The sequence below is a fragment of the Populus euphratica genome, unplaced genomic scaffold (assembly GCF_000495115.2).
Source record: "Populus euphratica unplaced genomic scaffold, PopEup_1.0 scaffold287.1, whole genome shotgun sequence".
In the NCBI taxonomy this organism is placed as follows: Eukaryota; Viridiplantae; Streptophyta; class Magnoliopsida; order Malpighiales; family Salicaceae; genus Populus; species Populus euphratica.
In genome coordinates, this window is record NW_011500095.1 from 369,370 (window position 1) to 381,804 (window position 12,435).

Consider the following 12,435-nt stretch of genomic DNA (forward strand, 5'->3'; position numbering starts at 1 on the left):
GATAAATCTCAGTATGATAAAAATAAACATCAGCATGCAAGGCTGCTAAAAGATATAAAAGATATTGAATTCTAGTGCAATTATATTATAACTCTGATTCCTGCTTATTTTTAGTTTTTTTTTTTCTGTATCAAAACACTTTAATTAACAATGAATATCCTGTAACAACTTTGATATATATAGCTGACAGAACACAGTCTCTCAAGCATTTGCAAAAGTATTTTAAACTCTTTCACTTACGTGTTGTCATATAAATAATATATAAACATGATAATTTAAGAAACCGAGAATTCAATCCTTTGTACATTTAATAACGTATCAATCACAAACAAGTAAAAATCTTATTATCAAAGTAAACAAATGAAATAAAAGACGAAGGAATAATAACATATGAAAAGTACCAAGTAATTAATTACTTGTAGATACACTGCTCATTTACGCCAAGATGAGACATAAGAACGGCCACAAAAGTAAGTAGCTCTCCTCCTTGACTCAGTGCTTTTGCATGCTCTTTCCATCCACAATGAATCGCAGCAAAAGTTAGCATCTCCACCCACACTTGAGATATCATTTCCCATTTTTTTTCATCTGACCAACCATCCTCTGTCTCCAGCAAGTCCAATGCACTGGCGAGGTTGCGACCATCAGATAGCACTGACCCTTCGGTTTTTCCCTCTTCAACTTGAAAAGTGGCTTCTACGCTGGTTGACATGTACTTTGCTTCACCCATCTCTTTAGGTAGCATAAACGGCATATCACTCCGAAGATACAACATGTAACTAGCTAAAGATCTGCTTACTTTAACAAGAGGAGATTCAGTATGGCCTACGTGACAAAACCAAGTGGCAATGTGCCATAATAGGAAGCTTTCATGAAAGTCTATATCAACCACAGACCAACCAAATTTTTGAGAGCATCCGTTATTTCTGAGTGCATGATCACCTCTCTCTGTCAATATCATCCTTTGATCATCTTGGCGACTGTATCTTGAACGCATATTTAAGAGACGTTTGAAGATCAGTTCCTTTAAATAACAATCCACATCCTCTTTCCATCTCCGAAAGTTGTGACCCTTGCTGATAAGATTTCCCATTGGTACACTTTGCTCAACATGCTTATGTATGGCATGTTGGTTCATAGATTCTTTCCACCTTTTTTTATGAATGAGAGACGACAGCCACCGAGAAGAATAAATAAATTGACAAATAGACTCCGCCAATGGCTCCCTTTTCTTGCTAAGCCAAAACATAGTCCAATCAGAGAGAAGCATCCAAATGACTGAGAAAATATCAAGAACAATAGCTCCTCCTAGCAACAAGTATGATATAGTGATATCAATTTCAGAATAGGCTTTGGAGTTTCTGGCCATTATCCAGAATGCAAGTAGTGCAGAGACAGAGAGTAGAAAGTTGATGGAGCGGAGAAAGAGGCGAGGCCGCCAGCCAACCCCAGTCATCGCCTTGGTGAAAAGGACATCAAACATGAAACCCAACTCCACTCCTATCAACTCGAATGCTTTGGCAGCACACTTCCCCTTCAAAATAATATAGCTGCTCATATGAGTTGGATATGTAACTAGGTAATCTCCATATAGTAACTTCAAAGTTCGGAATAAGAAATGAGCTTCATGGAGATATTTTGCCTCCGGTCTTATGCGATCAAATCCCAAAACTTTATCGCACCTTGTTGCATCCATGTTATCGAAGTCATCGCGTGGAATTTTGTTATCTAATTGATCTCGTAGAAGCTTCCTTTCTTCGTTAGCGGAGTCTCTAAACTTGTTGGAGCTTGCTAACCAAAGAACCAAAACCCTCTCCCCATATTTCATGATTCCAGCAATAAAGATAGGAATGGCTAAATATCTGAGCGGATCCATGCTCCACCATGACCTCAATGATGCATAAAAGGACATCGAAAGTTGCGTTAATAGCTGAAGCACATGCCTCGACCACAGTTCGTTGTCCTCTACTGCATAGGCAGTAAAGGTGTAAGGACCACCAAGGTGGACAAGGAGCATCGATGCCCAAAATGCCGGGGTGATGCTTTCATTTTTAGTGGTACAATTCGATCCCCCTTGATTACGAGTAATTGTACCTAATGAAAGAGTTGCCAACGGGTCAGCTGACGTATATGCTAGCCAAACCAGCGTCCCAAGCCAGATTCCGGCTGTATACTTTCGTCGACTGCCAGTGATGGTGAGGAAAATTTGCAGCCAGAGACTTAGCAAAATCATTGAGCGAAGCTGCCAGTCGTTCCACAATGCGACAACACGTCCAGGTAAACTATACACATCCATGTTTGCTCCCCTTCATCATACACCAGAAATGAACTTTACTTAAAGATTCACTAATCAATTAAACAAAATACCAGCTAATAATCACGTGCACAATCGATATATATATATATATATATAGAGAGAGAGAAAGGACTGAGAATTGATTTGAGTGAGAAATGTCTAAGAATTGTTCTTGATAATATATTGAGAGAGAAAGGACTAAGAATTGTTCTGCATAATCGAAATCATGCTTTAGTTTAAAGTATTATATGTAAAACAATTCATGGGACCTTACAGGAATTATTTCATAAATTAGGTGGATGACGCTTAAGAATAATTTTATATTACATTCCCTAGCACATGCAGGACCAATTAATTTCTACCATCAATGGACTTTCAAATATAATACTGCATAAGAAAGAAAACAACTTTCAAATTTAAGTTCCTTGGAGAGAAATGAAGAAACGAAAGGGAGACGCATGCAACACATACCTTAATTTACAGCCAAAATGTATCTGAATGCAAAGAGCAGTTCAGGTGGGATTTTGTGTATCTAGTCCCTCGTGCCACAAAGCGCTCGCTCTCTGCACAAGCTAATTTATTGTTGCGCTACCAACTTGAATGGTAATTGGTCACTGCACTTTAATTATTATCGTGAAATCAAAGGTTATTCTCAGGAAAGAATAAAACACTTTGCTCTGTGCACAATCTAAAACGTTAAGATACTTTTTAACTACTCTGTATATAAGAATCATCATTAAAAATTAAAAAGAGAAATGGAATATAAGGCTTTCAGTTTGTGATTCTCATGAGAACAAATCCCTTCCTGTCCTGTCAAGCAACAACGTCATCTAAAATTTATAGCTGAGGTAACCAAAAGAATGACTGGAGATGAGCAAGCTTGGAGCGTGACGTTATTCCTCTTCTATTTCTTTATTTTTTTAATAAAGAAGAAAGCTTCCTGGCAAATGGGGTCAGCCCAAAAGTAAAAGCAGAAAATAAAAGCATTTTAATTAAGGGTTCCCAAGTTGCTTTTCCTGTTACTCTTTTGGTTTAGACTCTTCTGGTTACCTTCTTACCTCAGCTATAAATTTTAGATAACGTTGTTGCTTGACAGCAGAGGATGGATATATAGTTATATTAAATTAAATTAAAATTAAAAAAGGAAAAAGAAAAAAGAAGAAGCTAATTGTGCTCTTAATTAAAAACAATGAAACATGTGATAGCTTTTACTGTTCAATTTCAATTTCTCATGACTTCTAGCGAGTTGTTGCCCAAACCTACAAACAAAACTGATTTTTTTCCATTCTTTTTATTTCATGACTGTATCAATTAACATCAGGTCACGGATGGAACGTCGAGGACCGGTCAGGTTTTTAAACTATATTTTTTCCATGGGATACATGATAGTTATTAATTAACGTGTGATAAGGATGTAGTTGTTGGGGTCTACATCGACAAAACCACCATGGTGGTGATGAACCTTGATGGTGAAAGTGTTTCAAGATGATAATGGCAACCCACAGTAGCAAAGTGACATGAAAGATGTTCATGTTTGGCAATGGCTCTGGAACAAAGGCAGTGCTTTATTTTTGGCAGTGTATAGTAGTCCTCAACTGGAAAAGTGATCTGGTTTAGTTGATGCTTTAACTGAGGGTATTGATAATTTAGTTTGCATGATTGTTTAGCCACGAGGTTTCTGTGTTTTCCAAGAATTAGACCTCTTTAATATTATTGTCAATGAGGGAGAGGTATTATTAGCTTTGTAAAAATATTGATGACTTGATCTTGAGTCTTCAAATACTTTACTTTTAACTTTCTTACTTGCATGTAATTTTTTAGATAATGAAATTTGATGTCAACATGCTCACTTCTATCAGGAAATATTGAATTCCTTGCTAATGCAATGCCTAGTGAATTGTCTGTATAAATTTTAGTAAGTTTTTTTTTTGGCATTCACAATTCTTTCAAGAATCTTCTTAGTCATATGGAACGACAATCATATAATACAGTACTTGCTGGCGTGAGCTGTCAAAGTAGAGAAATTAGAGAAAGAATAGAACTCTGTTACGTAAAGGAAATCTCATATATTAAGGGAAACCTTTATTTTCGTAATAAAGATTGTTTTGAATAGAAAAACTAAAATCTTTCTTCGTAGAAAAGCTGAAGATATTCTATTATGTAGATTAAGCAGAATAGAGAAAAGAATAAAAAGAATAGACTTCTAAACTTCTAAAGTTAACATGGTATTAGAATGATGGGTTCTTAGGACCTTTGTTCAACCCATCTTAAGACCAGAAAAACCACTCAAACAGTCTAGATTCCATGGCAAAATCAACAAAATTGATGGAACACCTCAACCCCCAGATCGAATCAATCCTTACTAACCTGATGACCAAGATGATAGAAGTTCTTTCTAGATCACAGAACTCTCAACACCTACCACCTTCGACTACTGCAATTGGCATCAAATTGAATGACTCAAATTTTGCCTTATGGTCCCAAGTTGTAGAGATGTATATTTTTGGCAAAGACAAGTTGGGATATATTAATGGAGACCTTCCTCGGCCTCCAAAAACCGACCTAACATTCAGAAGATGGCAAACTAAAAATGTCATCGTCAAAAGATGATTGATTAATTCAATGGACCCTTCCTTAATTGCTAATTTTATTCGCTTTCCAACTATAAAACAAGTATGGGATTCTATTGCTACAACATATTTTGATGGGACAAATACATCTCAAGTTTATGACCTCCGTCATCGTGTGACTCTGATGAAACAAGCTGGCGGATCCATTGAAAAATACTATAATAAACTTCAAAGCTTGTGGTGAGAAATAGATTTTTGGTGTCCTAAACCAATGGATTGTGCTGTGGATATTAAAAAATATAATTTAATCTTGCAAGAAGATCGAGTGTATAACTTTTTTAATAGATTGGATGACCGACTAGATAAGACCAGGAGCAATGTACTTCAGCTAAAACCATTCCTTACAGTGGAGCAGGCTTATGCCCACTTCAAACGGGAAGAAATAAGGCAGACAGGCTGAGAGTGCTCTTGGAATGGTTATGAATTACAAATGACTAAAGGATGGTGTGAAATTAGAAGAAAAGCACTTTCATTTACTGGGTTAATGTTAAATGTTCGACATATTTAACATTGGGATTTGCTTTTAGTTGCGGTGTTGGTCTCGATGGAAGTGTAATGGGTCCAGAAATTATTCTTAACTTGTACTCTTGTGCCTTGAAAGTCCGAGGCGTTCCTGTTGCCTACATAGACAGAGAAATCCCATCGCATGCCATCAATAAAATTGCGAGCGGGTGTTGTTTACTAGCATGAGGTATGGGAAAGGACACATGAACAGATTGCAAAGTGATTGTGGCTTATCTCCCTGTATCCAAATCTGTGCAGACAGCAAGTCATTTCGTAGATTGTTGTTGCAGAGCAGCTCCATTTGGAAGAGTTTTTCTGTTTCAGTTCTCACACAGCTCATTGCCTCATTGGGGTTTTGCTGACGAATTTATAACATCAGACAAAACAAACTGCGTTGCTTGCCTTCCTCCTGAATTGCAAAACAGAAACGTGTTTGGACCCTGTGCTTAGCTCTGAATTCTAGAACACAAGTGTTTACCGTAGACACAAGATAAGAAGAAATAAGTTTTAAGAAATCATGATGAGCCATTGGTTATATATGATTTTATTTAGGGTTCTAGGATCTGCATAATGATCCTTGTGCGTTCTTTCTTCTTCTCTTTCTCTCTTGATTTTTAGCATGGAATAAAGCACATTAACGGTAATTTATGATTATCTTTTTAAAATATTCAGGGTTTGGGGGAATTAATCCGGGATCCATATCCAGTAATCAAACGATTATATTTATTTATTCATTTATTTTTATCAAATTCCACACTATCTCTTAGATACATCAAAATATTTTGTGTATCTAGTCCCTCGTGCCACAAACCGCTCGCTCTCTGCACAAGCTAATTTATTGTTGCGCTACCAACTTGAATGGTAATTGGTCACTGCACTTTAATTATTATCGTGAAATCAAAGGTTATTCTCAGGAAAGAATAAAACACTTTGCTCTGGGCACACTCTAAAACGTTAAGATACTTTTTAACTACTCTGTATATAAGAATCATCATTAAAAATTAAAAAGAGAAATGCAATATAAGGCTTTCAGTTTGTGATTCTCATGAGAACAAATCCCTTCCTGTCCTGTCAAGCAACAACGTCATCTAAAATTTATAGCTGAGGTAACCAAAAGAATGACTGGAGATGAGCAAGCTTGGAGCGTGACGTTATTCCTCTTCTATTTCTTTATTTTTTTAATAAAGAAGAAAGCTTCCTGGCAAATGGGGTCAGCCCAAAAGTAAAAGCAGAAAATAAAAGCATTTTAATTAAGGGTTCCCAAGTTGCTTTTCCTGTTACTCTTTTGGTTTAGACTCTTCTGGTTACCTTCTTACCTCAGCTATAAATTTTAGATAACGTTGTTGCTTGACAGCAGAGGATGGATATATAGTTATATTAAATTAAATTAAAATTAAAAAAGGAAAAAGAAAAAAGAAGAAGCTAATTGTGCTCTTAATTAAAAACAATGAAACATGTGATAGCTTTTACTGTTCAATTTCAATTTCTCATGACTTCTAGCGAGTTGTTGCCCAAACCTACAAACAAAACTGATTTTTTTCCATTCTTTTTATTTCATGACTGTATCAATTAACATCAGGTCACGGATGGAACGTCGAGGACCGGTCAGGTTTTTAAACTATATTTTTTCCATGGGATACATGATAGTTATTAATTAACGTGTGATAAGGATGTAGTTGTTGGGGTCTACATCGACAAAACCACCATGGTGGTGATGAACCTTGATGGTGAAAGTGTTTCAAGATGATAATGGCAACCCACAGTAGCAAAGTGACATGAAAGATGTTCATGTTTGGCAATGGCTCTGGAACAAAGGCAGTGCTTTATTTTTGGCAGTGTATAGTAGTCCTCAACTGGAAAAGTGATCTGGTTTAGTTGATGCTTTAACTGAGGTTTAATAAAAAAATTAAGATCCCCATTTATTTAATAAAAAAATTAAGCACAAGGTAATGTGGGTCTATGCAAGTTTTAAGTCTAAAGGCTTTTACTTGAGGGAGTGTATTAGATAATAATATAAATCATATCCTGAAAACTCTCACCTAACAACATAAATTTTTAAGTAAGATGGTTATTTGACATGGTTCTCCATCAACAAAACCACCATGGTGGTGATGAACCTTGATGATGAAAGTGTTTCAAGATGATAATGACAACACACAGTAGCGAAGTTACATGAAAGATGTTCACGTTTGGAAATGGCTCTAGAACAAACGCAGTGCGTTATTTTTGGCAGTGTATAGTAGTCCTAGACTGGAAAAGTGATTAATACTTAAAAGTGCATTTATATCATCATTTTACACTTGAAGTATCAATAACTCCTTAATTAAAGCATATTTTATAATAATATATCTAATAATATAAGATACCTTTAATTTATGGTAAATGTTCATTTTAAATGGAGGCTTATCACATAAATGAAAGGATTGATTGATGACTTTAAGAACTTAAATTGCAAGGGCAAAAAGTTGACCAAAATTAGAAAAGAGATGTCGGTGCAATCCAAACCGGAATACTGTTCGGTAATTGGGTCATATCTGTAGCTATAGATCTCATATTTAGGTCTACTTTATATGGCTGGAAAGGTAAGATATAGACCTACAACTCTCATATTGAGCCCAAGATCTAAAAATGTCATTTTCAAGTCCAAATTGTAGCAACAACAAAGAAGCCCGAATCTGTCCTCTAGCCTGAGCACTATTCAGTATTTTGGTCATATCTAGAGTTCTAGAAGTTCAAATGAGCTGAATGTTTTACACAAGAAATCTGAGACAATTGCCTACAACTTTGATGTTTTCAAGTGGCTCCAATTTTGACGTTATCAATGACGTTTTGGGCAAACAAGAGAAGATAAGGATTGTCACCAAGTCAAGAGTTGGCCACCCACTCATCAATTAGTCATCAAATCAATAGTTTCCAATTTTGGCCTATAAAAGGAGGCATTTGCCATGCATTTAGGCATCTTGGTTTCCAGATCAAGATCATGTTCTTCCTTTCTCTCTTTGTATTTTTTGTATTGCTTCTACTTTGCTTTCATTAATATTAAGTTTATATCTTTCAATTCCTTTTCTTTGCTTTGTTAACTCTTATCATATTTATGTTCTTATTTTGTTTATTTATTTTTCTTTCTTTCATTATGTCTAGCTAAGTTTATTATGTTAAGGTGAAAAGGTTACACTAATGGTGTAAGAATAAGTATAGTGTAAACTTAATATGGACTTTAATGTTTGGTACTAACATGTTTTGTATTTGTTATCTTGTTCACTCTTTAATACTTTACTTGTTAAATGACTAATCTTGATTTATGTTGTATAACACTTGGTACAACAAATGCTTGGCACTTTCATAGTTCATACTTTATGGTATAACCGACACCTGAGCTATGAAAGGAACTTGATTTGTTGTTAACATAAGTTATAATCATGAATGTTTAACGAGATTTACAAGTACTAGCATTAATTGAATAAGATGACTAATGTAATCATGTTAATAATCTCTAATCTCGTTGGAACCTCCTTTGTGTGTGGTTTTCAATTGAATAATAAGAGTTTATACTATACTTGTTAGACATACTATTAGTGGAACCTCTAACCTTGACATTTGTTATTATAATTGTTTAATCGTTACATTAATATTTCATCTCAAAGTTCTTATCTTCTTCTTCTTCTCCTTCTTTTTCTTTATTATTATTATTATTATTATTATTATTATTATTATTATTATATTACTATTAGTATGAGTATTACTACTACTACTACTATTTTCATCTCAAAGTTCTCATCTTCTTCTTCTCCTTCTTTTTCTTTATTATTATTATTATTATTATTATTATTATTATATTACTATTATTATTAGTATTACTACTACTACTACTATTGTTATTCTTGTTATTATTACTATTGTTGTTGTTGTTGTTGTTGTTGTTGTTGTATTATTATTATTTATAATTTGTACAATTAATCTCCCTATGGTTCAACCCCGGTCTTGTCGGGTTATTTATTACTTCGACACTCCTGCACTTGGAAGAAGACAACAATCTTTTCGTCGTGTCAAAAAGTGATCTGGTTTAGTTGATGCTTTAACTGAGGGTATTGATAATTTAGTTTCCATGATGGTTTAGCCACGAGGTTTCTATTTTTTTCAAGAATTAGACCTCTTTAATATTATTGTCAACGAGTGTGTTGTCATTTTATATGTTGTGATAGTACATGACTCTACTTCTTCTTCATGCTATCATTGGTGTTCATCATTTATCGTTGTAGTTTTTCTTGCTCAAGTTAGAGTGGGGCTGTCGGATTAGTGTGTATGTGTGTTGTGGCTTTCCTTATTCACTTTTTTTTCTTTTCTTTTCTTGCTTGTTTCCTCATGATTTCTGTTTCGTTGCCCCAGTATTTTTCTCTTTGGTCTTTCTTGATCTATGTCTTTGTGGTCTGTTATTTTTATGAAAGATTGATGACTTTGCTTTTTTTCTTTTTCTTTTTTCAGTTTATTAGATCTTTAACGGCTTCCATTTTTCCTTTTGAGATGTTGGTTAGGTTTCTTTATTTAAGTTATCTCTTTGGGCATATTATGTTGGAAATAAATCAAGTGTGGTATAAAATCAATACAGCAAATGCAATATCAAAAACTCAATAACAAAACTAAAGAATAAAAATATGAATGAGAGGAAGGTTAACTTTATTAATATGCTTCTCTCTTTAATTTCACTCTCTTTTTTTATTAATAATACATCATATTACAATCTTATTTATAGGTTTATAGGTATAAAGTCATAGACTATAAAAGAATTAAATTTACAATAGGAAAAACTAATCTGAATAAGAAAAGTATTATGTCAACTTAACTATTTGACAAATTCATTTAATTTAACTAGTCAACTGGCTTCTCTACTTTTTAGAAAAACTAAAATCTGGTTTACTTTCAACATCCTCTTTTAAACTTGATTTTCTTATAACTCTCAATACGTCTCTTATTTTGAAAAACACATCATATTTGATTAGCTTTGTTAAAATGTTCGCGACTTGGTCTTGAGTCTTCACATACTTGACTTTAACTTTCTTACTTGCAATGCAATCTTTTAGATAATGAAATTTTATGTCAATATGCTTGCTTTTATCATGAAATATTGGATTCCTTACCAATACAATGCCTAGTGAGTTGTCTATATAAATTTTAGTAAGCTTCTTTTTTGGCATTCACAATTCTTTCAATAATCTCCTTAGTCATATGGAATGACAAATATATAATATAGTAGTTGTTGGTGTGAGCTATCAAAGTAGAGAAATTAGAGAAAGAATAGGACTCTGTTACGTAAAGGAAATCCCATATGTTAAGGGAAACCTTTATTTTTGCAATAAAGATTGTATTGAATAGGAAAACTAAAATCCTTCTCTGTATAAAAGCTGAAGATACTCTGTTATGTAGGTTAAGCAAAATAGAGAAAAGAATACAAAGAGCAAACTTCTAAAGTTAACATGGTATTAGAACGATGGGTTCTTAGGACCTTTGTTCAACCCATCTTACGACCAGAAAAACCACTCAAACATCCTAGATTCCATGGCAAAATCAACAGAATTGATGGAACACCTCAACCCCCAGATCGAATCAATTCTTACTAGCCCGATGACCAAGATGATAGAATTTCTTTCTAGATTACAGAACTCTCAACACCTACCACCTGTTGATTCTTCGACCACTCCAATTGGCATCAAATTGAATGACTCAAATTTTGCCTTATGGTCCCAAGTTGTAGAGATGTATATATTTGGCAAAAACAAGCTGGGATATATTAAGGAGACCTTCCTCAGCCTTCAGAAACCGACCTAACATTCAGAAGATGGCAAACTGAGAATGCCATCATCAAAGGATGGCTGATTAATTTAATAGACCCTTCCTTAATTGCTAATTTTATTCGCTTCCCAACTGTAAAACAAGTGTCAGATTCTGCTGCTACAACATATTTTGATGGGACAAATACGTCTCAGGTTTATGACCTTCATCATCGTGTGACTCTGATGAAACAAGCTGGCGGATCCATTGAAAAGTACTATAATAACCTTCAAGGCTTATGGTGTGAAATAGATTTTTGGCATCCTAACCCGATGGATTGTGATATGGACATTCAGAAATACAATTTAATCTTACCGGAAGATCGAGTGTATACCTTTCTTAATGGATTGGATGATAGGCTAGACAAGACCATGAGCGATGTACTTCAGCTAAAACCATTCCTTATAGTGGAGCAAGCTTATACCTACTTCAGACGGGAAGAAATAAGGCAGACAGTAATGACTTCAAAGGCTGAGAGTGCTCCTAAAATGGTTATGAATTACAAATGACTTAAGGCAAGTCGCTATCACACTCCAATAAAGACAAGTTTTCTCTCCCTGAACAATGACAAACCAAATCCATCTGAAAAAATATCAGCTCCATTAAATGGAATGAAGTGCACTCACTATAGCAACACCAAACATACCCGTGAAACCCGCTTTAAGTTACATAGATACCTAGATTGATGGCATGAACTCCAAGACAAGGAAGAAATGAGACACTCCTAATGGCAGCATAGGGAGAGCTGTTATAGCCACCAGGGAACCTTCATTATCCATGCAGAAACCACACATAATTCAGGTAACAACAGTAATGTTCTCTACAGCTCCACTAACAATGTTGATGACAACTGGATTCTTAACTCTAGGGCTATAAATCGTATAAAATTTGACTCCAATGATTTTTCCCATACTACTATGCCAAGACGAAGTCATGTTACTACTGCTAATGGGGTTCCTTGTCTGATTATAAGGACCGAAACTGTGACTCTATCTCTTTCTTTATCATTATCTCAAACTTTACTTGTTCCATCCCTTTCCCACAAACTCATTTCTGTAAGCCAAGTTACTAATGATCTCATTTATGTGGTAGTGATATACTCTACATTTTGTCTTCTTCAGGATATTCTCGCCAAAGAGATAACTGGGTGTGGTACTAAGAGGGAGGATTATACTATAT

At 34.7% G+C, this 12,435-nt stretch overlaps 1 protein-coding gene across 2 annotated transcripts; it reads right to left on the reverse strand.

The window, feature by feature from the left end:
• Positions 1 to 274: 274 nt before the first annotated feature.
• Positions 275 to 6,357, reverse strand: LOC105109279 (uncharacterized). 2 transcript variants are annotated; one of them, XM_011003927.1, is made up of 3 exons: positions 6,221 to 6,357; positions 2,768 to 2,828; positions 275 to 2,306 (listed from the first exon to the last, which is right to left on the reverse strand). In XM_011003927.1, the coding sequence occupies exon 3, from the start codon at positions 2,294 to 2,296 to the stop codon at positions 413 to 415; it is 1,884 nt and encodes a 627-aa protein (XP_011002229.1). In that variant the 5' UTR covers positions 2,297 to 2,306; positions 2,768 to 2,828; positions 6,221 to 6,357; the 3' UTR covers positions 275 to 412. The 2 variants fall into 2 exon arrangements, with proteins under 2 accessions (XP_011002229.1, XP_011002228.1); XM_011003926.1 differs by lacking the exon at positions 6,221 to 6,357 and having other exon boundaries at positions 2,768 to 3,019.
• Positions 6,358 to 12,435: the final 6,078 nt, after the last annotated feature.

Excerpts from the sequence above, each read along its gene's own strand:
- LOC105109279 (XM_011003927.1), bottom strand. The coding sequence starts at position 2,296 with ATGGATGTGTATAGTTTACCTGGACGTGTTGTCGCATTGTGGAACGAC.